Source organism: Pocillopora verrucosa, chromosome 4, assembly GCF_036669915.1.
Source record: "Pocillopora verrucosa isolate sample1 chromosome 4, ASM3666991v2, whole genome shotgun sequence".
Taxonomy (NCBI): Eukaryota; Metazoa; Cnidaria; class Anthozoa; order Scleractinia; family Pocilloporidae; genus Pocillopora; species Pocillopora verrucosa.
This window is the reverse complement of record NC_089315.1, coordinates 24,793,432-24,819,060: the sequence shown is the minus strand read 5'-3', so window position 1 is coordinate 24,819,060 and position 25,629 is coordinate 24,793,432. Positions and strand designations below refer to the sequence as shown.

The window sequence follows — 25,629 nt, the reverse complement described above, 5'->3', positions numbered from 1 at the left end:
AATTTTGTGGCGCTGCAATCATTATTAAAACCCCAAATACTTTCCTTTGGATATTTAGCTTCCTTTTCAGTCCCCTTTTCATGAAGGGAAATGTTTACACGAGCTGTGGGGCTATGAAAGCAGCAGATTTAAGAGTTTGAAATTTTCATTTCATCATTCAGTCGTTGTACTTTTTGCAGATGACGAAATTGATTGGTGCGGACGAGTTAATTGATTAGGTCCGATTTTGCATGTAGTGTAGAAGGAAACAAGAAGCTTCATGGAGCCTAAATTCTGGCCGGTTTTGCGGTTCAGAGAGAATGAACTGAAGGCCTTGCGGTTTTCAGCAAACCCGCTGTTAAGTGCTGTTCATTGTTTACTTAACATGAAGAGTTATGGAGATTACAACTTTTGAACAAGTTGATGCCATGATAAATTGGAAATACGAAAGTCGCTACATAAAATACGGGCACTACCGTAAGTACCGCGGCAAAGTCAACAGAAAAGGACTAAGTCACTTTGTGACTTAGCTTGAGTCACGGAGAAATCCAGAATGATGGTAACCATCCAACTCCGCAGAATAATAAACGCATACCTCGGGCGTTCTACAAAACCAGTTTTAAATAGAATCCTGCGTTTATCAAATTATCGGTTGCAAAATTCATCAAATTTCAACGCTGCGATTCAAATCTTTCTCTGGTTGCACGAGCCAAATTACCCTATTTTCTATTCTTATGTCAAGTTTCGCCTCCTAGTCACTCAACTAATATTTGTACTTGAACGTGATGATCTTTATTTACAAGGTTTTCTCCCGCCTACATCTGATAACAAACCTCTGAAGTTTTCCGCCACGGAACGATATACCACAGAAGGCATTATATGAAACGCAAGTTTCTCGACTCATTGAAATAAAAGATATGTGGTAGTGACTTGCATAAGTTTTTTTTGTCAGAAAAACCTTTGTCTTGCGAACAATGGAAACCCTTTCCTTCAAACAATAGATTAGAACATAAAATGAGCTGAAGCTTGACTTATTGTCCAGCCAAAATCCGAACCAAAGTTTGATATGCATCATTTTCTCTTTGACTATTGATACTGAGGAGTTATCAAATTGCATCACAAACAAATAGTTTTTCTACTATAGTTATTTTAAGCGAGAGTAAAACATACAGACCAATGCGGAAAAATTCTAAAAATCAAAACTCAGTCACTCCACACTGTATATGTATAAACAAACAAATAGTTTGTACAAACATGTACAATGTACAAACAAATAGTACAATAATGTAAAAATGTACAAACAAATAGTTTTTCTACTATAGTTATTTTAAGCGAGAGTAAAACCAGCACAGACCAATGTGGAAAAATTCTAAAAGTCAAAACTCAGTCACTCCGCACTGTATATGTATAAATGTTTATCGCTTTTGATTACAGGAAAAATTTTTATTCGGAACTAACTTTAATTCACTGACTGTTTGAATTGTTGCCAAGTTCTAGACATCTGATTAGTTTGATTAACATCCGTCAGTACAAACTTGCAACAATTTTTCCTGGCTCTTGTAAATCATCTGGAATCTGTTTTGAAGAAGCTGACAGAAAAAAAATTTTTAAGTGGAGTGTACTAGCCCCTTTCAATTGACAAGAATGATTTCATAGGCAGTTTTAGACGCCAATAGACAGCTACAATTTGATAGATGAGATGGCATCATGAAAAAGGCGATTGTATCACGTTAGCGATATATCACCAAGTAGTCATCTTTTTAACACGGCAATTGATGCATGCTTTACGTCGATGAATCGTTGTAAAAGATATTGAGGAATGATTAAAGAGTATCGCAAACAAACCGGTGTTTGGAATGTGATGATTCCGAGCGAGAGTAAAACAGCCCAGTGCGAAAAATTATCTTCCCAAATGTTCCCAAATGGCCCATTCGACGTGATGGTAAATGTATACTTAACACCGATCGCGCAAATATTGCCCTATTCTATTTCCCCTCCCTCCATTAACGATCAAGCGAGAATCGAAATCAACGTCTATTAAAGCTCGGTCTTTTTGCTTTATTTTTCTTCCTTGCAGATACTCAAGAAGAAACGTTATTTCAGCTGCAACTACTGAGTGAAAAATATGTCCGCCGCTTCAGATTATCCGGAGATGGTACCAAAGAGTGCACCTGAGGCCAGAGGAATAGACTTTTGTGGTACTAAAAAAACCTTCTACATCATCCGTTCCGATGTGGGTGTCTACATGAGTTGCGAAGATATTCACACTGGAAAGCGTATCAAGATTCACCGTTTAAGTGAGGCCTGTAGATGGGGCGATCATTACTTGGCCACTAACTCTTATTTCTACATCATTAAAGGAGACGAGTATCGCAGAGTTACCGACCTGAGTAAAGACGATGACGCTGTGGTTTACCCTCTTCATTGCAACTGTCGCGGAGGAAGCGGCTACTACTCTGCCTTTGGTAATTGGTACATCGTGTTTGCCAAGAGAGGCACCTACAGACGAGTGAGTAACATGAACAAAGATGAAGACGCCGTTGAATATAAAATCCACCAAGCGTTCCAAGATGGCATCTATTTCTGGGGTACCAAGAATTACGTCTACTGTCTGGAGCAGGCTGGAAAATGGGGTGTCACCTATCACAGAAGCACCAACATGAACTTGAACAAAGATTGCAAAGACTTCAGCGTTCACGAGTCAGTGCTCAAGTTCCTCCCTGGTGGTATGGCGCAAACCTATGGAAAAGTGTTCGGGTATTGGAAAGAAGTAAAATGTCTTCGAAACGACTCCAACACTGCTATTGAATGGGAAAAAACCATCAAGAAAACCGTTGGATTTGACAGGAGCACAATGTCCTCCATAGAGTCTGAATGGTCCATCGAGACGACAATAAGCGAAGAAAAGGAGATTAAAGCCCAAGTTTCGAAATTGATTGAGTGTCTCTGTAAAGTTCAGTATGGCCTCAGGGAGACGTTTGGTGGAAAGATGGTCAACACAGAGCAGTTCAAGTGGAGTGAAACAACTGAAATAGAAGAAACCGTTAAGGTGAAAATCCCACCGAATACCAAGCTGTACGTTTGGCAGTTTCAAATGGGCTTTGGAGAGAAGAATAACCTCTTCAGTCTTGACACTGCTATCACATACGATGAAACACCACCTGAGAAACGATTAGAGTACTTTAAGCATTAGCATCTAAAAGTGTGACACAAATGAACCTTGGTAAGAACTGTGAATGCTAAAGTTTACTCTGAGTGTAGATAGGTGTGTTTTGAGATTTCTTATCTTTTTCGTGTACTCGTTGAGCAGTATACACCACGCTTTTTGAGAATTAATTATATACTGCATTAAGTTTTTTCCGCTAACTAAAGTCTCATATGATCATTTATTCCTAGAATAATAGTGGAGCTCGCAGAGCGTAGCCCCATAATTATACAAAATAGTAGTAACCCATCAAGCCGAAAAAATTTGGATGTACGACCGTTCGACCCTACGACCCTACGACCCCACGACCGTACAACCATACGACCGTATGACCGTACAAGATGCTACTTTTAACATGCATGGTCAACTGTACCGCGGGCACGCCAACGCCACGGCTTTGTCCAGTAGTCCAGTTTTCAGTGCACTGGGCTCCGTGTCGGACGACCTGGGTTCTAGTCCTGGCAGGAGCAAGGCGTTCTGCCCTTGAGACGTGCGGAAAAAAAAATGCGAGCTCCGCTTTTAGGCTTGGCTAAATCTATATATTATATACTGCGCTTACATGTTCAAACGGTTACCAGCTTCCCTTAAGCGTAAGACAAGTGCACTTTGTTTGAAACGCGACAGATCGAGTGTTTTAAAGTGAACGTAAGTAAATATATATCTTTTAATTTCGTGGTTACCCTAGTCATTTGTTCACTAGAATATACTACAACTGTTTAAAAAGATATTAAAGTGCAGTTAAGTGTGAAACATGCAATTGTTCCAAGGTCAGAATTGTTATCAATCGAGTTTACTTTGAGTGAATATGAGTGTGTTTTGAGTGGCACTATGATACTATTAGGGAAAGATTATTGAACTGGCAATATAAAAATGCTCTAACTAGGAAAAAAATCACGCGGATGTATGCTTTCGTGACTCTGACTGATTGTAACAAGCCCTGAAGAGTGATTAAAAATGTAACACAAACTAAAACTTTTGATGACAGAAGTGATTCTGAGCGAGATTGGAAATATCCAGTGTGGAAAAATGTGAGCGCAACACTTCTTTTGGTCGCAGCAAAACGTGGCTTCGTGTTCGTGGACTAATAAAATTTTATGGATAATCAAAAGAAAAATGTTTGAAATTCCTTTGCATAGTTATTATATTGTAATACAATCTTACCGAAGGGAACTTAATGCGCTACTGCGATGAATAATCATCCCGTTCTTCTCGTGCAGCATATTTTAAATTTTGTAGTGCTGCATTCATGATATGAAAACCCCTGGTATTTTTCCTTTGGATATTTAGCTTCCTTTTCCTGTCCCCTTTTCATGAAGGGAAGTGTTTACACGAGCTGTGGGGCTATGAAAGCAGCAGATTTAAGAGTTTGAAATTTTCATTTCATCGTTCAGTCGTTGTACTTTTTGCAGATGACGAAATTGATTGGTGCGGACGAATTAATTGATAAAAACATTAAGCTTCAATTAATAAAAATTTTGTAGAAGGAAAAAATATGCCAATAAACCGCTTTATATATCACAGAATGAGCTTTTTGCTTTTAAGTACACGACAAACGTCTGAGTTGTTGCGCAGTTCGAGAAATCTGACTAGTTTGATTAACAAACACTTCTTATCACGTAACGCTCATGCAAATATTATCTTAGACATAATTATATTGTTTTTTTTTTTTTACCTTAAAACAAAACGCTTAACACGATCTTAAATTAATAACATAAATAAGAATGACTGGAGTCCAAATCGGTCATTGTGAGGTATTTTTGAAACAGCTTTTTACGACCGATAAACATTCCTTGAAGCTAAAATAGTCATTATGAACAACCCAGAATTTTCTATAAATATCACTCGTTTCGATCATTTTCTGAATTTCAGTACCGTATTACGGTCCACTTCTTCCAAATTCGTTAGTTAAAATTTATGATTTTTCACCCAACCAATTTCTTTGGGATTATTCTCAGTATATTGCAAACAAAAGAACGGAAAGAGACATTTTGAGCTCGTGTAACGAGCTAAAAAACGCGAGAGAGAGGGTGCGCACCCAGCTCTCCAAATCTTAGCATTATTTTTGACCAGAGAACACCATTTTTAGACCCAAGGTGTAAACATCCATAACCCTTTTCAGACCAAACTTCAAAGGTGGCACTTGGTTTGTGAATCCACTATGCGGTTGTGTGCACAGTGTAATCAAGCCTGGAATCGGCGCCATTACTGTTTTCTGCAACTACAACTGATATGTATCTATATGAGGTATTAACCACTTAACAAATAGATTCCAAGTTGCCGTGCGTCTGTTCAGTAATAGATCACAGAGGACGTCAAAATGTGGTAAGAACAAAAAAGTGGCACACGAGGCGCAGCCGAGTGTGTCACTGATGTTCTTACCACATTTTGACGTCCTCTGTGATCTATTACTGAACAGACGCACGGCAACTTGGAATCTATTTGTTTTATATAATAAAGAATTAAAAAAGTTTTAATGATGACGTCATCTACACGTCTGTCCTCCAATAGATCATAAGTGAGAACCAATCAGAATGCGTGCATAACTGAGCTTATTATATAATCGTATTTCGATCTTTTCTTCCTTCCCCGCGCGTCGCCCGTGATGTAGTAACTCCCGCATTAAGGTTTAGCGTTGTGTTACATTACAGTGTTTTGAGTGGAGATGGCCCACGATCATTGTTGCGCTAATTTCTGTAGTAACGACAAACGAAATAAAAGTGGTGAGAATTTATCTTTTTTCAACTTTCCTTCGAACGATTTATTGAGATCGAAATAGATTGCCGCTTTGAGGTGAGAGTCGCGTCGTGACCGGTTAGCTGTCAGATGCACGTGTTATTGGCGATCGACTTTTCCTTTCGATTGAAGACTCAGCCAGCAGTTTTTTTTTATCTATAAAATATTTATTCATTTGATATTCATAACACTAAATTCGATTAATGAATCTACTATTCTTTTTACATTAAGTTTTTCATTTTACTTTTGGCTCAAGCTGTCAAACGCACATGATTATGTTTTGTTTGTTTTTATTAGCTCGGATTTTGTCATATGTAAGAAATGAGATCCTCCCTAGTTTATTCTCGTTACAACTTACGCTTTTAAACAAATTTTCCAGATAAAGAAAGGCTCTACTCTGGTGTGTACGGCTCACTTCAAGCCAGAGGATATGTATGGGACTATAACTTGGGTTACGGTTACACGGCTAAAACCTGGAGTTGTGCCAACCGCAGTTTGCATGGACTAAGGAGGGTAAAGAGTGCCGAAAAAACAAATTGCAAGAATTGAAAAATATTGCGGACCAGCAAGCACAATAGGAGCGACGTCAATTCTTGGTCGGTTCACTCCAGCAAGATGTCGAGATGGAAGAAGAGGAGTCTGAGTCAGCAAGGCAGGAAACTTGGGCTGGTGCTGAGCCAATGCAAGGAATGGCCACGGACGAACCGGAAAACGAAAACATTCAGCCGGCCGAAATAAGCCCTGAGGAACAAATTGAAATACTTATGGCCAGAATCAAAGATCTAGATTAACAAGTCAAAGATTTTTAAGAGTCCAAATTTGGTACTGAAAACATTTCAAAGGATCCGGAGTTGCTTGCATTATACACAGGCTTTGCAACGAAAGAACGATTTGATAGCTTTTACAAATGGGTTGAGCCATATGCTAAAACCATGATAAAACCCAGATTCAACGTGGCAGAGGTGAAGAAAACTACCAGCGAAGACGTGGCACTGATAATTTTGCACTGTCAGACTGAGATTGCGGGAGACAAACTTAGGAGTGAGATTCAATATTAACACAAGCACTGTCAGCAGAATTATTATAACTTGGGCAAATTTTCTGTTTCAATGCTTGGCCAAGTGCCAATTTGGCCCACAACTGCTCAGATTAAAAGGAGTATGCCTCAGTGCTTCAAAGCCACATACCCTAAAACAAGGATAATCCTAGACTGCACTGAGATCAAAGTCCAGAGGCCTAGCTCCAAGGTCTTGAACTCAGAAATTTTCTATACACATACAAGTCATATACCACATTCAAATACTTAGCTGGTATAGCTCCTCATGGCACAGTAACATTTGTTAGTTCCTCATATCAGGGAAGTATATCAGACAAAGAAATGACAAGGCACAGTGGATTTCTGTTGCTTGTCACAGATGGAGACAAGGTAATGGCAGATAAGGGTTTCTTAATACAGGATTTATTGGAAACTAAAAAAGCTAACTTGACAATCCCACCATTCTTGTTAAGAGCAAAGTCCTTACAGTTCAGCACTAGAGACTGAAGTGACTGATACCCAACAGATTTCCCACCTCCATATCCATGCTGAGAGGGAAATCGGGCAAATAAAAGAGTACCAAATTTTTGAACAAGTTTTACCTCTTTCACTGGCTGGTTCAGTAAACCAAATTTGGACTATATGCTGCCTTCTGACTAATTTTAGAGGGCCATTATATTGAAACTTTAATTTCCTATTAATTTTGTTTAGAAAACCTTGGTTCTATAATAACATTTGTTACACCTCAACTAAGTTAAGCAGGTTCTTTGCAATGTGTGCTTAATAAACCAAAACAAATACAATTGAATTTCAGTAAGGAAAGTTTCTTTTTGTAAATCTGTGTGATCCAGAAAATGGTAAACCTCCATGTCTAGGGAGGTATAAACTCCTATAAACTCAACTACTTAATTAAATGACATAATAATATTCTTACTTAGGAGTGACTCCAAAAGACATTACAGTAATTATCCTCAATAAACTTACTTAAGCCCACTATAGACTATGGCTTAGCTCACTGCTGACACAAACTCACAGAGTTTGAGTTTATAGAGTCCATTTCCACATTAAAGATATTTCAGCTCTGAGACTGGATCACTGAGGGGGCACTTGATTTCCAGCAGCCCCCAGGGATTGATCCATCTACCCTGCGTTGTTGTTTTTTTTTTCACTTCCCCACCTTTGGCTGGTAGTTTCACCTGCAATACCAGCACCTCCTGCAATTCCCGAGAATTTATCCCGGCCATTCTTTGAGGCAAACTTGTCTTGGACATAGCAGAGGTACACTTCGTAAACCCAATTTTCGATAGTGCTCAAGGAGATAAACCAACTCTATTGCATGGTTGCACATTCCTGATCCTGCCTCACAGTTGCAAGAGGTGTTTGATATTTGTACTTCACAAGCCCTTCAGATTTCAACCTATGGAAAAATTTTAAAAGGGTTTGTTGAATATACCTTAGTACGTAAGCGAAGTTTAAGACTTCTTTCAGTTCAAACAAAACTACATGGTCAAATAAATACCTGCAACCTCCATGGCTCTTCATTTTTCCGCTGTGATCTGTAGCTTCGAGTTCTTACGACGACACCTGCTTCTAGTGTTTTCACTGAAAGGGAAGGTGAGAATTCACATGTGTGAAAACGTGAACACGCTACGAGTCGTGGTTTCTAGGGCTTCATTTCATCATTTTTGTAAATCGTCGGAGATTTTGAATAGTAAATTCGGGCATAATCAAAGGATAAGAACAATATAAGATCTTTAAAATAGTATGAGTGGCGTGAATCACGCAACTGTTCGAGTACACTCACCACCTTCACCTAGACTCGAGGCATCATCAATAACAACTCGTCAAAACTAAAACTTACCTTCGATATCAAAGATATAGCCTTCGCAGAAATTGCTGTAACCACGAGTTACGACTTTCTTTGGGACCTTTCCATCGTTCTCAAGCCATTTCTCGACGAAAGTTGAATCAAAATATGAAATATTTTAAGAAATTTCGGCCACGCGACAGAATCTGACTCCCCCAGCCGTAGTGACTAATCCAGCCTCGACTTAATGCGTCACGCAATCCAAGATGGCGCTGCGTGATAAAAGTCTAATGACTTGCTTCTCCTTGAGAGAAAGAACATCTGTCTGAAGTTTGGACGCTTTCAACGTAGGAAAGGTAAGAAAATCTGACCAAAGTTAGGCAAAAATTTACCTGCATTGCAATGGGCGTCTGTACTGTTAAACAACATTTGAATTTTGTCCCCTTTGAGCCGTCGATAGGGGGTGAGATATTTCTCGGATTCGGGAATTTTAACTGAAACAATTGGACACTTTCCGGACGATTTACTTCACACATGTTCGCCCGATCACGTGGAAGCTGTAGTTTTTTCAAACAAAATGGTTGGGAAATCTTGGCCCAGTAATCCTTCATTCGTGTAAGATGATTTTTCATCAAATAGTGCATTTTAAGAGAGCGAGATTAGGCTTACCCACTATATACTTTGTATTCATGTATGTCATGCATGTTTCAAGCACAGCAGGAATACTTAAATACCTTCTAAAGAAACCAAAAGGGCGGTGGAAGATATTTGTAGTGGGTACATAGGCAGCAAATCATAGTAACTTGCTGTATCCTTTGTCATTTTCTTGCAAATTATATGTTTTAAGTGAGCAATCAGCTTTAAGTTATTGAGTAAGACCGAGAGGGGTCTGAAACGGTGTGTGGAGCATTACCGCTGTACAAAATATTCAGCGAGATATCTTTCTTTATTCAAACATTCAATCGTCAATCTGCTTATTTTTTATCTATTTACTGTGATACATATATATATTTTTTATTGTATATTCATCGATTCCATATTTGTGAACAATTTAAAGAACGTAAGATCATTTCATCTTTTAAGAGGCCCTTAGATATGCGAAAAAATTGTCCTTCGTGATCTCTACAAAGATAACAGATCAACGAGGTACATTGGGTCTTTTGAATTTTATGTTCATTTTCTTAAAGCAGAAGGGGCGAACCCTCCGAGTATACCATCCTTAATCTTAGCAGAGGATCATTGGCTGATTTGAGGGTAACATTTGAAACACTAGAGAGAGATAGATTAAGAGAGATAGATATTCATTATCTTGGTAAGAGTTTAAAGTAACAGATAAAAGCTACTTAGTTCAGATTAATTGACTTGGTTTGACTTAGCATCAGAAAGAGACTCATTCTCTTCGCTTTTTTCAGAGACTAAATCGGCGGGTTTCTTTCACATTGATTGAAATGCAGCATTCAACAAAGTTTAGAATTGGCGGCTAGAATGAAATATCAACGCTGAGAAATCCAATTCCTGATTAAGATGCAAATCACGCCTCACCAAAAGATCCAATTTGGCAGTATGAACTGGGCTTTGACCAAGAGAACAATCTATTTAGCCCTTAAATCATGCTTTTACAAGATGGAGAACAGCCTTAGTAACTATCACTTTGTTTTATACAATAGTCATGCATAGAGTGTAGCTTAGTGAATTGGTGCCTGTCTATAAGCTTTTTTTAAGTGGGACAAGAGTAAACTCTAGTCAGAGCTGTGATTGCTGTAGAGTTTACTTCCCCCAGACATAAGTGTATTTTCAAATCAGTTTCGTACGTTTTCATCTACTCGGTCGCTAACCACAATATACTACGCTTACCTGCGAAGCGACCGGTACTTCGAGCTAACACGGCTGACATTAGAGTGGTCTAAAATTGCTTTGTAACTTCAACTACTTGTTAACCGGGATATGCCGCACATGTTTTAAAGGCACCAAAACTGCACTGAAGTGGGAGAAAAGTCAACTGTATTCTAATGTTCTCCTAAGCGGGGGGTACCGTTTTACAGAGTGCGCTCGAATCAAATCAGAGTACTGTACGGCAATATAAGCATCAGTGTTTTAGCTCGGCAAACTAACTGCTTCATACGTTTTCATATTGCGAGCTAATTGTAACGATTACTGAGGAGTCATCACAAATAAATTACCAACGTGGTCTAACAGTTCTGATGACAAAAACTATTCTAAGCGAGATTGAAGCAAACAAGTGTCGGAAGAAATAAATCTCTCTTTTTATGTAGTCGGTTGGATTAACTTCCACCTATAAACTTGCCTCAATTTGTATGACTCTGGTGGCTCTTTTGAGACCCTTTTTGGAGAAACTAAAGGTAGCAAAATATGTGTTGCAATGCACCAGACGCTTTCAATATATAAAGGTGATTTCATATGCCAATGCGATATTCATGGTCATGTTGTTAACAAAGCTACTAAGTCTTCAAGTCCCATCATTTTCTCTTCGGCTACTGATACTGAGGAGTTATCAAAGTGTATCACAAACAAACAGTTTTTCTACTGTGGTGATTCTATGTGAGGGTGAAACATACAGACCAGTGCGGAAAAATTGTAAAAGTAAAAACTCAGTCAGTCTGCTCTGTATATTTAAATGTTTATTGCTTTTGATAACATGACAAACTTTTATTTGGAATAAGGTTTAATTTACCGACTGTTTGAATTGTTGCCCAGTTCGAGACATCTGATTAGTTTGATTAACGTCCATCGGTACAAACTTGCAAAATTTCCGACCGATGTGACTCTTGTAAATCATCTGGAATCTGTTTTGAAGAAGCTAACAGCAAAAAGGTATAAGTGGAGTGTGCTAAACACTTTCAATTGACAGGAATGATTTCATATGCCGACTTTCAAGGACGCCAGTAGACAGCTACAATTTGATGGATGTGATATCATCATGACAAAGGCGATTATTTCACGTCAGCGATGTATTGTCAAGTAGTCATCTTTTTAACACGGCAATTGATGCATGTTTTATGTCGACGAATCTTTGTAAAAGATATTGAGGAATGATTAAAGAGTATCGCAAACAAACTGGTTTTTTGAATGTGGTGATTCCGAGCGAGAGTAAAACAGCCCAGTGCTGGAAAAATGAAAAGGTCATATGTCAGTCAGTCTCTACGAAAGAGAGGGTCTTGCACCATTTTAATTGTTTCCTTCCACGTAAGTAGGAACCCGTTATTTTCCCTTTGGATTGCCTTCTTTGCAGATACTCAAGAAGAAAGCTTATTTCTTCCACTAAAGATCAAGCCAGAATCGAAGTCAACGTCCATTAATGCTCGGTCTCTTTGCTTTTATTTTCCTTCATTGCAGATACTCAAGAAGAAACGTTATCATAACGAAAGTTTCAGCTGCAACTACTGAAGGATATGTCTGCCGCTTCAGAGTGCATCTGAGGCTAAAGGAATAGACTTTTGTGGTACTAAACACAGCTTCTATATTATCCGATCTGATGTGGGTGTCTACATGAGGTGCGAAGATATTCACGCTGGAAAAGATATCAAGATTCACCGTCTAAGTGAGGCCTGTAGATGGGGCGATCACTATTTGGCCACTGACTCTTTTTTTTACATCATTAAAGGAGATGAATATCGCAGAGTCACCGACCTGAGTAAAGACGAGGAAGCTGTGGTTTACTCTCTTCATCGCAACTGTCGCGGAGGAAGCGGCTACTACTCTGCCTTTGGTTATTGGTACATCGTGTTTGCCAACAGAGGTACCTACAGACGAGTGAGTAACATGAACAAAGATGAAGACGCAGTTGAATATAAAATCCATCAAGCGTTCCAAGATGGCATCTATTTCTGGGGTACCAATGATTATGTGTACTGTCTGAAGCAGGCTGGAAAATGGGGTGTCACCTATCACAGAAGCACCAATATGAACTTGAACAAAGATTGCAGTGACTTCAGCGTTCACGAGTCAGTGCTCAAGTTTATCCCTGGTGGTATAGCGCACACCCATGGAAAAGTGTTCGGGTATTGGAAAGATGTAAAATGTCTTCAAATGACTCCGACACCGCCATTGAATTGGAAAAACCATCAAGAAAACCGTTGGATTTGACAGGAGCACAATGTCCTCCATAGAGTTGGAATGGTCCATCGAGATGGGAATAAGCGAAGAAGTAGGAATCAAAGCCCAAATTTCAGAATTGATTGAGGCTCTCTGTAAAGTTCAGTATAGCCTCAAAGAGACGTTTGGTGGAAAGATGGTCAACACAGAGCAGTTCAAGTGGAGTGACCTCACTAAAGAAGACGAAAACGTTGAGCTGAAAATTCCACCGAACACCAAGCTGTACGTTTGGCAGTTTCAAATGGGCTTTGGAAAGAAGAAGAACCTCTTCAGTTGTGACACTGCGATCACATACGGTAAAACACCACCTGAGGAAACATTAAAGTATTTTATGCATTAACCGTCATCCTGAGTTGGGCTGAATCGGCGCCTGTTTAAGAGTGTTTAAAACAGTGACACAAACGAACCTCAGTATGAGAACTGTGAGTGCGTAAGTTTACTCTGAGTAGATATAAGTGTGTCTTGAAATTTCTTATCTGTGGACATAAGTGTGTTTCGAAATTTCTTATCTTTTTCATTTAATCGTTGAGCAGCAGACAATACGTGTTTTGTGAATCGATTAATATACTGCATTAAGTATAACACGAGTAAACTTTTTTTTTTATGTGCTTTCCTCAGAGTGTTTTTTTATGGTCATTTATTCTTTGATTTATATAGATACTGTGCTGACATGTCCAAAAGGTTATCAGTACTGCTGTTAAGCGTAAGGCAAGTGAACTTTGTTTGAAACGCGATAGATCGAGTGTTTAAAGTGAACATAAGTGCATATATTTTTTAATTTCGTGGTTACCCTCATTGGTTCAAACATGCTGCACCTATTTAAAAGGATATTAAAGAACAGTTAAGTGTGAGACATGCGATTGTACCAGGGTCAGAATAGCTACTAATTGAGTTTACTTTGAATGAATGTGAATTTGTTTTAAATCACTCGTATATGTTTACGGACAGAATTGGACGACACGAAGTCCTGTTATCAGAATGCAAACGACGACGGCAACCAGGACGTGGTAAACAGTTGTGGTAAATATACAAAACGAGATCTCTAGAGTACTAAAAAATACGTTCAACAAATTAGGAAATTCCTATAAAGCTAATATTTTTATTAGCGTGTTGGGGAGAGATAATTTACTCTCTTCTGTAGTCAGCGAATCCTAAATGTTCAAGACATTGGCGCCGTTTTAGTCAAATCAAACACTTACGATGAAAGAAAACGTCAACACATCGCTTTAACGTAATTTCAAAAAGTAAAGGAAATTATTTAGACGGTTCGCGATTCGACAAAGCCAATCGTAATGAGAACATTTCCAGGAGAAGACTGCGAGTCTCTCTAAAGAAGAATTAATTTTTTATTGGAAAGATGAAATCGAGATAACATCAGGGAAAGTGTATTAAAGTTCTGTAATGTTCACCAGCTTCTAAAATAGAATTGTGGTGGTTGGGGCCTATCAAATATGGAAATTCAATTTTCTTTGACAGAACCTTAAAATTCCGTAACCTTTTCTTGAAATGTGAATGACAATACTTTAGGGAATTTTGAAACGTAACAGTCACAAATATTAGTAGTAGTTCTGGTCAACGGATCATCAAAGAATGAAGACACCTACTCCAGTACCTCCGTTCCTCCAAACATCTGCAAACTGCTGTTATCGAAATACCATTCTGCATTCTTACAACACCTTTACGCGTTTCATGGTGAAGTATTTTTGAAACAGTTTTATACGAACGATAAACAATCCTTGAAGCGAAAATAGTCATTACGAACAACCCAGAATGTTCTATAAATATCACTCGTTTCGATTATTTTCTGCATTTCAATACCGCATCACGGTCCACTTCTTCCACGTTCGTTTGTCAATATTTTTGATTTTCCACCTAACCAGTTTAATGGGGATCATTCTCAATATCTTTCAAACAAAAGAACGGAAAGAAACATTTTGAGCTCGTGTAACGATTAAAAAATCAAAACGCGAGAGAGATGTCTCGGGGTGTGCTTTCATTGTAACTTTTGACAAGGGTGCGCGACCAGCTCTCCAAATCTTAGCCTTATTTCAGAAAAGAAAATACCATTTTTAGACCCAGGTTGTAAATATCCATAATCCTTTTCAGACCAAACTTCAAGGGAAGCACTTGATTTGCAAATCCACTACGCGTTGGTGTGCACAGTGTACAGTTTGGGCGCGACTAACCAACAAAGGATTAAAAGTGATGGAGGTTCATACGTAAGTTTAGGCTTCTTCACAATAAGTCACCTTAAGGAATCTAATTACTTAACGGCATTGCATTTTGTCGGTCGAGTTAAGCGATGAAGGTAAAACGTTGATTAACAGAACACCATAACACAGGCTCAATTAATTATGCCCGGAAATGTACTCCTGAGGTTCAACATGGACTGAAAGATTGGCAATACTTCATCCGAGATAGGCATCGCATCATTGTTGAAAGTACAAGTGACACTATGGCCCTATTTTTTTCTTCCGCCCGCTCAAAAAACGCTCTACAGAAAATATTCACAAATGACTTTCCGGTCTGCAATCAGGGACGAAAAAAGTCACTCATGGGGATCTTTTTAAAGTAATAATTACCAAATGAACGCTGTCAGTCTCCTGAATAAGACAATACAAAGAAGAAACTTAACGAAAATACGATAAATGAAAGTGTTCTGATTTTCTGTTTGACAAAATATCGTTCAAGGGACTCTACTGCCTTCCTGCATTTGGAGAGGTGGACCAAATTTTCCTCATTCTTTATTATGCATACAGTTTTTGTATAGAGACAATCGTGGCGCCAAGCACTTGATTTCCTTTACAAAAATAATTACGGCTTAAAAACATTAGTTGCCGAGATGAATCACATCGTTACACCTCCCCCACCGACGCAGCACCACGGTTTTTTTAGCGACTTACCCCTTATTTTGATTGCGTAGATTTTTTTTTTCAAATGACTGGTTGCTTCCAAGAAATTTAGTGGTTCAGTGCCGATTAAGAAGCAAAATAACATCTCCAAAACCGCAATCCATGTTTCTTTTGATTAAACTTTGAAATCCCTTACTACGCATTACTAAAATCTTAAAACTTGCATTGACAATACTTTGAGAAATTGCGGTGAAATATTTTAAAACACCTACCAGTCATTTTAACAATTGGTTCATACGTTTAGCATGCGTACCGGGAGATATGAAGCACGCGGGAAGTTTGGAGATCACGAAAGATGCTTAAGAGTTGCTCGCGGCGTAGCCGAGAGCATCTCATAGCGCTGTATTGAGTGGCCTTTCCCAACTTCCCAAGTGCTTCATAATCATGGGTTGAAAATAAAAAGGGTTATTAGCACTCATTTTGAAATCACTGGTGGTCCATGTAATCTGATTGGGCTCTAGGTGGATACGTATTTATTCCCGCATCGCCCCCATTGTTTGCTTTAAATCACATCTTTTTCCCCAGCCAATGAGTAGCTTTCATTAAAAACAAAACAACCAATCAGATTTTAAGGCTTGTTTAAAGTAACCGATCAAATTGCAGGAAAATGAACTTTTGTTTTCTTAACTCTTACTTTTTCTCCAAACAACATGGACATGAATTTACTTTCAGACCGGCTCAGTACTGCAACAATAAAATAGTTGAACTGACCACGTCCTGTATTTTGGCGATTTTCAAAATTGATGTAATAAAGTGGTAATTGAAACCTCGTGTTCCGTCCTGTCCTTGTGTCGTTGCAATTTTGGTCTGAAATCATACTTGTGATTTCAAATTGAACGAGGCGCTGCGCGGTTCGTGCGATTTTGAAATCACAAGTATGATTCCAGCCCCAAAGTGCCACTCCCACTCATTGCAATTACTACTTATTAATATTTCCTCTGCTACTCTTCAGCGCGTTGATTAATTTTGTTTTGAGAAGACACTTATCCACGATTGTTAAACGATCTTGCTTTAGATTGGTCAAAAAACTGGACAGGTGAATTCATGTGTGTAAATGAACTTTATAAAAAGTAAAAAATCAAAATAAGAAATCGCGGATAAAATTTTTTTCTCTAGGGATTTGTTTGCTGACGTCATGAGCGTGCACAGTAGGACTATGAAGCACGCTCATGCAATTGAATTCGATTGGACAAATTTACCTACATCTAGCTTATAAAAGTAATTGGTGGAATAGAATTGGCCATTCACAAAAGGAAACAATGAAGGATGCCGAAAAGGATCATACCCGGAAATATTATAATAGCCTGACTTTTTTTTTTAGTTTTAATCGATTGAGGCAGGGTATTTCGTCATTGTGACTTGCATCTCTTTTTTGAGAAGAGAACATGTATCTGAAGTCTGCGAAGCGTTTGACAACGCTAGGAATGGTTAAGACATGACGTAATATTCTTCCCCAAAGTTAGGTCAAACCTATACTCTCTCCTACATCGTTGCCTTGTCACATGGCGGCGTCTTCTTACTGTTACGTCAGCATATTGAAATTTTGTCCTAGCTTTGTGCCGTGGAAGGGGGGTGAGATTTTTTTTTTCTGCGTATGCGGGTCGGACAGTCTTGTCACTGAAGACAATTCGAGCGAACATCTTTTCTCGCCGCGCGCTCGAGTTACTACACTGCATTTTGCCGAAGGCAACGCGGCGTTTTTTAGCCAAGGCGGAAGTTTTTGCAATACCAAAAAACGGAAAAAATTGTTTTTTTGGGGTAAAATCTTGCCCCAGTGATCCTTTCTTCGTGTAATGGCGATTTTCATACAATAACGCATTTTCAGAGAGCGCGAAGTAAGCTTACCCAGTTATATCTCTTAATATTCAATTGAAAAAATTGTTGATTAAGACAAAACACTTCTCTCGATAGACACGAGACAGATACGATAAATCTTAGTCAGGGCCATCCACTTTCTCACGGTCACCATGCGGAGTCCCGTGGGAAGTAACCTTACCGGATGCAGATTATTTGTTGCGCTTTACTTGTTTGCCCATAACTCGACTGTAACAGACTAATTGGCTCGACCGCAGGTGCTGTCTTCTTTTCTCTTGCTCTGGGCGAGTCTGGCTAACGTTAATACCCTCCATGTCCTTGTCATGTATGGTCATGCATGTGGTTCAAGCACCGCATGGATATTTGAGGGTGTCGTACGTTCTGGAGAAATGTCTGCTAATTGTTGATGTAGGTTTTGATACGGGTGTCTCTAGTAAGCAGTTTGAAAGATATTGAGAGGTGGTGTTGACAGGAGTGCCGCAAACGGGAGCCCCGACGGGATCCACGGCGGGGCCAGGCGGCTGTGTTGCCAATTATCGGGTTTAAGGGAGAAGTCAAGCTCGGCCAGGCGGCACTGAAGGAGGGCAAAAGACAGAAAGGGGACAAGACGGCGTGTGGGGCAATCCGGCTGGGAGCAAAAGACAAGGTGCGCGGCGCGACAAGATATCTTCGTGGAGGGACAAGATTCAATCCGCAATAGACGGATGGTAGCGGATTAACGGTGAAGAGAGACGAGAGAGGAGAAAAAGAGGGGAGATCAAATATTCAGCAAAGCCGACATGTGAGCAAGGGAAAAAACACAAACAGGGCAAAAAAATAATAATATGAAGAGCCCCAGAGACACGCGGAAAAATCCGGACGCCGCGATCTCTACAGAGGAGAGATATCCACAAAAAGTAGGTGGGAATAAGGAGGGGGGGGAATTTTATGGGCACTGCGAAAACCAGAAGGGGCGAACCGCCGAAGGACCAGGTGGGGCGGAGCAGGAGATCATTGGCTGATTTGAGGGAAACAGGAAACACGAGAGAGAGATAGAGAAAGAGAGAGCGATATTCATTATCTGGGAAAGGGGAAGGAAAGAAATAAAAGCGGCGGATGGCACACATGAACTGACGGGGTGGGACGGCAACAGAAAGAGACTTATGCTCGTCGCGTGGGCAGAAGCGAGCGGGCGGGGCAGCAGCAAAGGACGATTGAAATGCAGCAGTCAACAAAGGCCGAGCGAAGTAGCAGCTAGAAGGAAATATCAACGCTGAGAACTCCAAGGCGGCTCGACAACAGCAGATACAGACCACGCCCCACCGAGGAATCAAGATTGGAACTCGCCACGTCGCCGCAATGCCCTTGACCAGGAGAAGAATCTATTTAGCCCCTTAATCAGCTGCTTACACAAGATGAAGAACAGCCTTAGGAACCAGCACTCAGTGCAGAGAGTCGAGCTTGAAGGGAAGTGGTGCCATCTATAAGCTTGGGAGGACACCAGGGTGGAAACGAGTAAACTCCAGTCAAAACTGTTATTGCTGTAGAGTTTTTTTTGGTCGCCCCAGCCAAAAGGGTAATTTCTAAAATTTCATGACGGGTCCTTCCATTTGCGGGGGGAGTATCACAAGCAATATACGACGCTTGCCGGCGAAGTGACCTAAATAACAATACGAACTAACACAACTACCATAAGAGTGGGCCTGAAAGGACTTTTGTAACTTCACGCGTTGGTTGTCCTCACACAGCGATAATGCTGAACCCACGCTTTGAGAAACACAAGCGCACAAACTGTTCTGAAGTGAACAATACCAGTAACCAACCCGACGGATCAGGCCGGAAGGCCGTATGCTGACATAAGCGGGTGGAACCGTTGGAGAGAGTGCGCTAGAAATCAAGCAGAGTGACGGCGAGTGAGTATAAGCATCGGGGTCCCCAGCGCGGCATACGAGAACCAAACCGCTGAAATACGTTTTGTAGAGCGTCGAATATGTGCTGGGGACCAACACTGAGCAGTGAATTCACAACATATGTACTAAACTTGCTCGACTACAGCATCACTCACGAGTGGTGACCGGCCAAGCTCCATTGTTTCGCTTAACAAAAGACAATTCGGAGCGAGAGGGAAGCGAGCAAGTGTGGGAAGAAAGAAACCTCGCTTTGTTATCTAGATTAACTTCCACCTAGAAACTTGCCTCAAGTGATAAAGCATCTAAGTTGCTCTCTTTTGAAACCTTTGCCGGAGAACAGGAAGAGAGAAAAATATGCGTGCAAGGCACCAGACGCTGTCAGTTTATATAAGTGAGTTCAGATGCCTAGGTGATATTCATGATTATGTGTGCATTAACAAGGCTGCTAAGTCTTCAAGTCCCATCACTCTTTACCTCTTTGGCTACGACAGTGGCTGGAGTGGATTCAGAGTAATCCAGTTAGTCCTGTCACCAAACAGCTGCTGCGAGTAATAGATAATTTCTACTGCGGGGTGAGGTTATGCGAGAGATATCACACACCACTCAGACCATATCGAAGCCTAAAACAGTGCTCAAAAGAATAAACGTACAACAAGGTGTACAAAGGTCGCGGGCGTGCCAATAATTGGCTAGACAGACAGTATTCGGGGATGTGATTAAGGGGGAGTGGGGACACAGCTCATAACAGCTTGTGCCACTGCTGAAGGTAATGACCTCCCGCGTTGCGAATAATCATGGAATCAATCGCGGTGAACGCGGACGGACGCCCGGAAGAAAAACAAAAAAAAGGTAAGTGGGGTGGCGACACGGGCGAGCACGACGTGGTCATAAGGGGCATGAAGGAGTGGTCGGTAATGCCAAAAGACCCCTAGCTATCTCACTGAGCATAATAATCATATTAGGAACACAGCGCCATAAATCGGAACAATCTACAAAGTTGGTCAGCAATGTAAAATGGCAGGCATGACAAAGGCGATTGGAGCACGGGTTAACTGATATAGCATCAACTGGTAGTCATCTTTTATAACACGGCAATTTATCTTGGCCATAGTATTGTACTGTCGATAGAATCGGTGTAAAACACATAATGGGGGAGACATGATGAAAGAGATAACGCAAACAAACCGATATGTGAAGTGGGGAGGAAACACTGAGGGAGAATACAACGGGCCATTGCGAAAAAAATAGTCGCCATATGTACCCAAATGGCCCATGCGACGTAGAATGGGAAATGGGTATACTGTAAGACCGATCACGCAAATAGTGTCCCTAGGCTATTTCCCTCCCGTGCCATTAACGGCTCAAGCGAGGAATCGAAGGCACAAAACAGGTCTCTGGAAATAAGTGTGTCCGGGCGGGGGGCGTTATTGGTGCGGCTTTGCACACAAGGCAAGAAGAACCGTTATTTCAGACAAGCACCTACTGATTGACAAATAGGTCGCCCGGCTTCAGATTATCCGGAGAGCGTGCCAAAGAGTGCACCGGAGGCAAGAGGAATAGCACTTGGGGGAAGGACTAAAAAACGCTTCTAGATCATCCGTTCTGATGTGGGTGTCGACATGGTTTGCGAAGATATTCACACGGAAAACGGATCACGATTCATCGTTTAAGTGAGGCCGGGAGATGGGGCGATCACTACTTGGCCACTGACTCTTATGTCCGAATCATTAAAGGAGATGAGTATCGCAGAGTGACCGAGCTGAGTAAAGACGAGGACGCTGTGGTTTACTCTCTTCATTGCAACTGTCGCGGAGGAAGCGGCTACTACTCTGGCCTTTGGTAATTGGTACAGCGTGTTTGCCAAGAGAGGCACCTACAGGCGAGTGAGAAAATAGGACAAAAGATGAAGACGGCCGTTGAATATAACATCCACCAAGTCGTTCCAAGATGGCAGCACCTATTACTGGGTAACCAAGAATTCCTGTCTACTGTCCCTAATGCAGGCTGGAAAATGGGGTGTCACCTATCACAGAAGTCACCAACATGAACTTGAACAAAGATTGCTGCAAAGACTTCATCTCTTCACGATTCCGTGCGCAATTTTCCCTCCCTGGTGTTAGGGCGCTTACACCCACGGAAAAGTGTTTCGGGCATTGGATAGAAGTAAACAATGCTTTCACAACGACTCTCACTACACTGCGTGTGTGTCCAAAAGTACACGAATGGATTCGAAAAACATACAAGAAAACCGTTTGGATTTGACAAGAGTACAATATCCTCCCATAGAGTCTAACTGGTCCATCGAGACGACAAAAAGCAAAGATAAGCCGATCAAATGTTTCTACTTGATTGAGTGTCTCTGTAAAGTTCAGTATGGCCTTAAGGAGACGTTTGGAACTGGAAAGATGGTCAACACAGAGCAGTTCAAGTGGAGTGACTCAACTGAAATAGAAGAAAAACCGTAAGGTGACTATCCCACCGCAATACCAAGTCGTAGCGTTTGGCAGTTTCAAATGGCTTTTGGATGAGAAGAATAAACCTCTTCAGTATTGACACTAGGATCCAACATAACAATGAAACACCCACCTGAGGAAACCATTAAAGTACTTTAAGCACTAGCATTTAAAAGTGTGACACAAATGAACCTTGTAAGAAACTGTGAATGCTTGAAGTTTACTCTGAGTGGAGATAGGTGTGTTTTTTGAGATTTCTTGGTCTTTTTCCGTGTACTCGTTGAGCAGTATACACTGCATTAAAGTTTTTTTTTCCGTCAACTAAAGTCGATCATTTTTTTTGAGTAGACAGGAGTGTAATTCCACTTTAGTCATTATATGCTGTGGTAGTTTGATAAGCAACAAACCCTTTTTCAAGTATGAGACTAGTCAATTTTAGTCCATTAAACCGGTATCGATCAATTTTTTTTTAGCAGATACTAGAGTGGTTCTTATGATCATTTACTCCTAAAATAATAATAATACTGCGGTGACCGGTTTCAAAAGGTTACCAGTACTACTGTTAAGCGTAAGACAAGTGAAATTTTGTTTGAAAAGCGATAGATCGAGAGTTTTAAAGTGAACATATTGCATATGTTTTTTAATTTCCGTGGTTACCCCAGTCCTTCGTTCACTAGAATATACTACAATTGTTTTAAAAAGAAATAAAAGTGCAGTAAAGTGTGATACATGCAATTGTACCAAGATCAGAACTGTCACCAATCGAGTTTAAACTACCTTGGAGTGAATATGATGTGTTTTGGATGGCACTCTGATACTATTATGGAAAAGATTGTTGAACTGCCATGTAAACATTCCCGCTATCTAGGGCAAAAAATCAAAACAAAAGATATCATTGGCAGAACACTAGCTCTGCTCGAGTGTTTTAAAACCTCGTAACAGTTTCTTAGCCGTGCCTCTGAAAACCAACAACATGAAATCACCCAAGAAATTTGCGTGGTGTTGGAACATAGACCCTGACGGCACATCATTTAAGTTTCCATTTGGAACTCAGACGCTGCTCACATACGTGAAGCTGTAGTTGAGGTGTGGTGCTGTAAGACAAGGTACACAATGAAGACTGACCCACTCCGGTGACGAACGCCGCGAGAAACACCCTCCTTCCAAACATCTGCAAACTGCCGGTTATCGAAATACTATTCGGCAGCATTCTTACACCTACCTTCACTCCTTTCATGGTGAATTATTTTGAAACAGCTTTGTACGAACGATAGGGAACACACCTTGAAGCGAAAATAGCCATTATGAACCAACCCATAATGTTCTCTAAATCTCACTCGTTTCGATATATTGTTTGCATTTCAATACCGGTCATCACGGTCCACTTCTTCCAAATTCATCAGTCAAAATTTCTAATTTCTAACCAGGCTTTGGGCATTATTCCTCAATGTATTTCAAACAATGTAACTGAAAGAAACTTTTGAGTTCGTGTTACGAAGGAAAACCTAAAAACGCGAGAGAAATGTCCCGAGGTGTGCTTTCCCTGTAATTTTTGATCAGGTTTCCCGTGCCCAGCTCCACAAATCTATCGCCTTATATTCAGACCAGAAAGCACAATTTTTAGAACCGGTTGTGTAAATATCCATAACGCATCTTCAGACCCAAATGCAAGGTTAACACTTGGCGTTAGTGGCGTTGGTATGCACAGTGTAATCAAGCCCTGGCATCGGCGCCGATGTCAATATCGGTCAAATTCACACCGAAAAATTCAGCTGAATTGTGGTCATTCTTCCTTCTCTTAGAGTCATTTGTAGTTGTAATATAACATTAAATAGGCAATTTCATCACCAGTATATGAGAACCAACGTTTTAATAAAGGCCTCTTCACACGTATACAGGTGGTGCAATCAGCTAAAGTCCTCACACCATTCATGTTATTTTATGTTGAATAAAGAATGGTCATGTAAACAGTAGATGCAGGTCGCTTTGCTTTTGGCTAACCGAGGGTTGACTGAGTATCAAAGCAATAAAGTGGGTTTCTTTTAGATTACGCAAGGCGATTTGCCTTCAGTCCCGACTGGTATCGCTCAAAAAGGGAAAAAAACATTGGTCACTACTAAACCAAAAACGAAGTTAAAATCTGACTGAGAATCATACGCAAGTCACTTAGGCATCTTCACACATAGGCCCCCTCAAAGGAATGCTACGGCACTGGATTTTTGCGGTCGGTTGTGATTAAGCGGTGCGGGTAAAACGCTGATTGACAGAATTACCATAAGCATAGCTTCAATTATTTTTCGGCGTCGAAAATTTCATTCCTGCATGAGATTGAATACTTCCTCCGAAATGAGGCACGTTGAAAACAAATACCCTTAAGCTTTATTTTTTCTTGGTTTCCTCTTACAAACAGCTCTACACCGAATATTGACAAATGACTTCCGGCACGCCAGGGGTCAGAATGGAACAGAACAAAGGGATCAACTCATGGGACACCTATAACTATAACAAACAGACAAAATAAACGTACAACAAAATACACGCTGCGCCGTCTCCTGAATAAGACAATGGAAAGAAAGAACTTATTTGATAACATACATGAAAGTGTTCTAAGTTTCTGTTGAGTAATTGCTCACGGGACCTCTACTGACTCCTGGCTGCCTTTGAAGAGCTGGGAACAAAATTTCCTCGTTCTTTATTATGCATACAGTTCTTTAATTAATTGAGCTATGTTATGGTGGTCAATATGAATGAGCTGGGGCGCGCACGCCTGATCAAAAATTAAGCAGGGAAGCACACCTCGGGACATCTCTCTTGCGTTTTTTAGTTTTCACTCGTAACAGCGACCCGTCAAAATGTATTCTTTCCGTTCTTTTTGCTATTGAGATATATTGGAGAAGAATCCCCAGTTGACTGTTTAGATGAGAAAATCATACACTTTTGACTCGACGACATTGGAAAGATTAGTGTACCGTGATGGTGCGGTCTTGACCATGGCAAAAACTAATCGAAACGAGTGATAGTTATAGAACATTCTGGTTTTGTTCATAGGGGCTAGTTTCGCTTCAAGGATTGTTTAATCGTTCGTCACACAAGCTGTTTCAAAAATACTTCACCATGAAATGCGTAAAGGTGTTGTAAGAATGCTGCCGAATAGTATTTCAATAACAGCAGTTTGCAGATGTTTGGAAGGAATTTGTTTCTCTCGGCGTTCGTACCGGAGTAGGTGTCTCCATTGTGTACCTTGTCTTACAGCGCCACGCCTAACTACAGCTTCACGTATGTGAGCAGCGTTGAGTTCCAAATGGAAACTTAAATGATTTGCCGTCAGGGTTTCAGTTTCACCACCACGCAAATCTTGGTGATTTCATGTTGTTGGTTTTCAGAGGACGGCTAAGAAATGTACGAGTTTTAAAAACACTCAGCAGAACTATTGTTTCTGACCCATCAAATCTTTTGTTTTTGATTTGTCAAATTTTGATGTTTGTTGATAGGGAGAACAGTGGCGAAAGCACTTGATTTCTTTACGAAAATAATACGGCTTTAAAACATAGGCCGAGATAGATAATATCGTTCACATTCCCACTGACGCAGCGCCACAGTTTCTTTAGCGATACCCTCTTTATTTGATTATGTAATATTCTCAAATGACTGGTTTCTTTAAAGAATTGTAGTGGTCAGGGCCGATTA

At 40.4% G+C, this 25,629-nt stretch overlaps 1 protein-coding gene and 1 long non-coding RNA gene across 4 annotated transcripts in view; one reads left to right on the top strand and one right to left on the bottom strand.

Annotated features, from left to right (window-relative positions):
• Window positions 1–25,629, top strand: part of LOC131776814 (uncharacterized) — a 56,310-nt gene that overhangs the window by 15,442 nt on the left and 15,239 nt on the right. For 2 of the 3 annotated variants that reach the window (XM_066165060.1, XM_066165059.1), the window contains exon 4: window positions 2,057–4,620. The exons of the other annotated variant lie outside the window; for it this stretch is intronic. In XM_066165060.1, the coding sequence (XP_066021157.1) occupies window positions 2,105–3,172 (1,068 nt within the window). In that variant the 5' untranslated portion in view covers window positions 2,057–2,104 and the 3' untranslated portion in view covers window positions 3,173–4,620. Of the gene's footprint in view, window positions 1–2,056; window positions 4,621–25,629 lie in introns of those variants that run through there. 3 annotated transcript variants of the gene reach the window in all.
• Window positions 7,361–9,108, bottom strand: LOC136280207 (uncharacterized). The gene is made up of 3 exons (XR_010717186.1): window positions 8,815–9,108; window positions 8,473–8,555; window positions 7,361–8,370 (listed from the first exon to the last, which is right to left on the bottom strand). It is a non-coding gene; the product is annotated as an uncharacterized lncRNA (long non-coding RNA).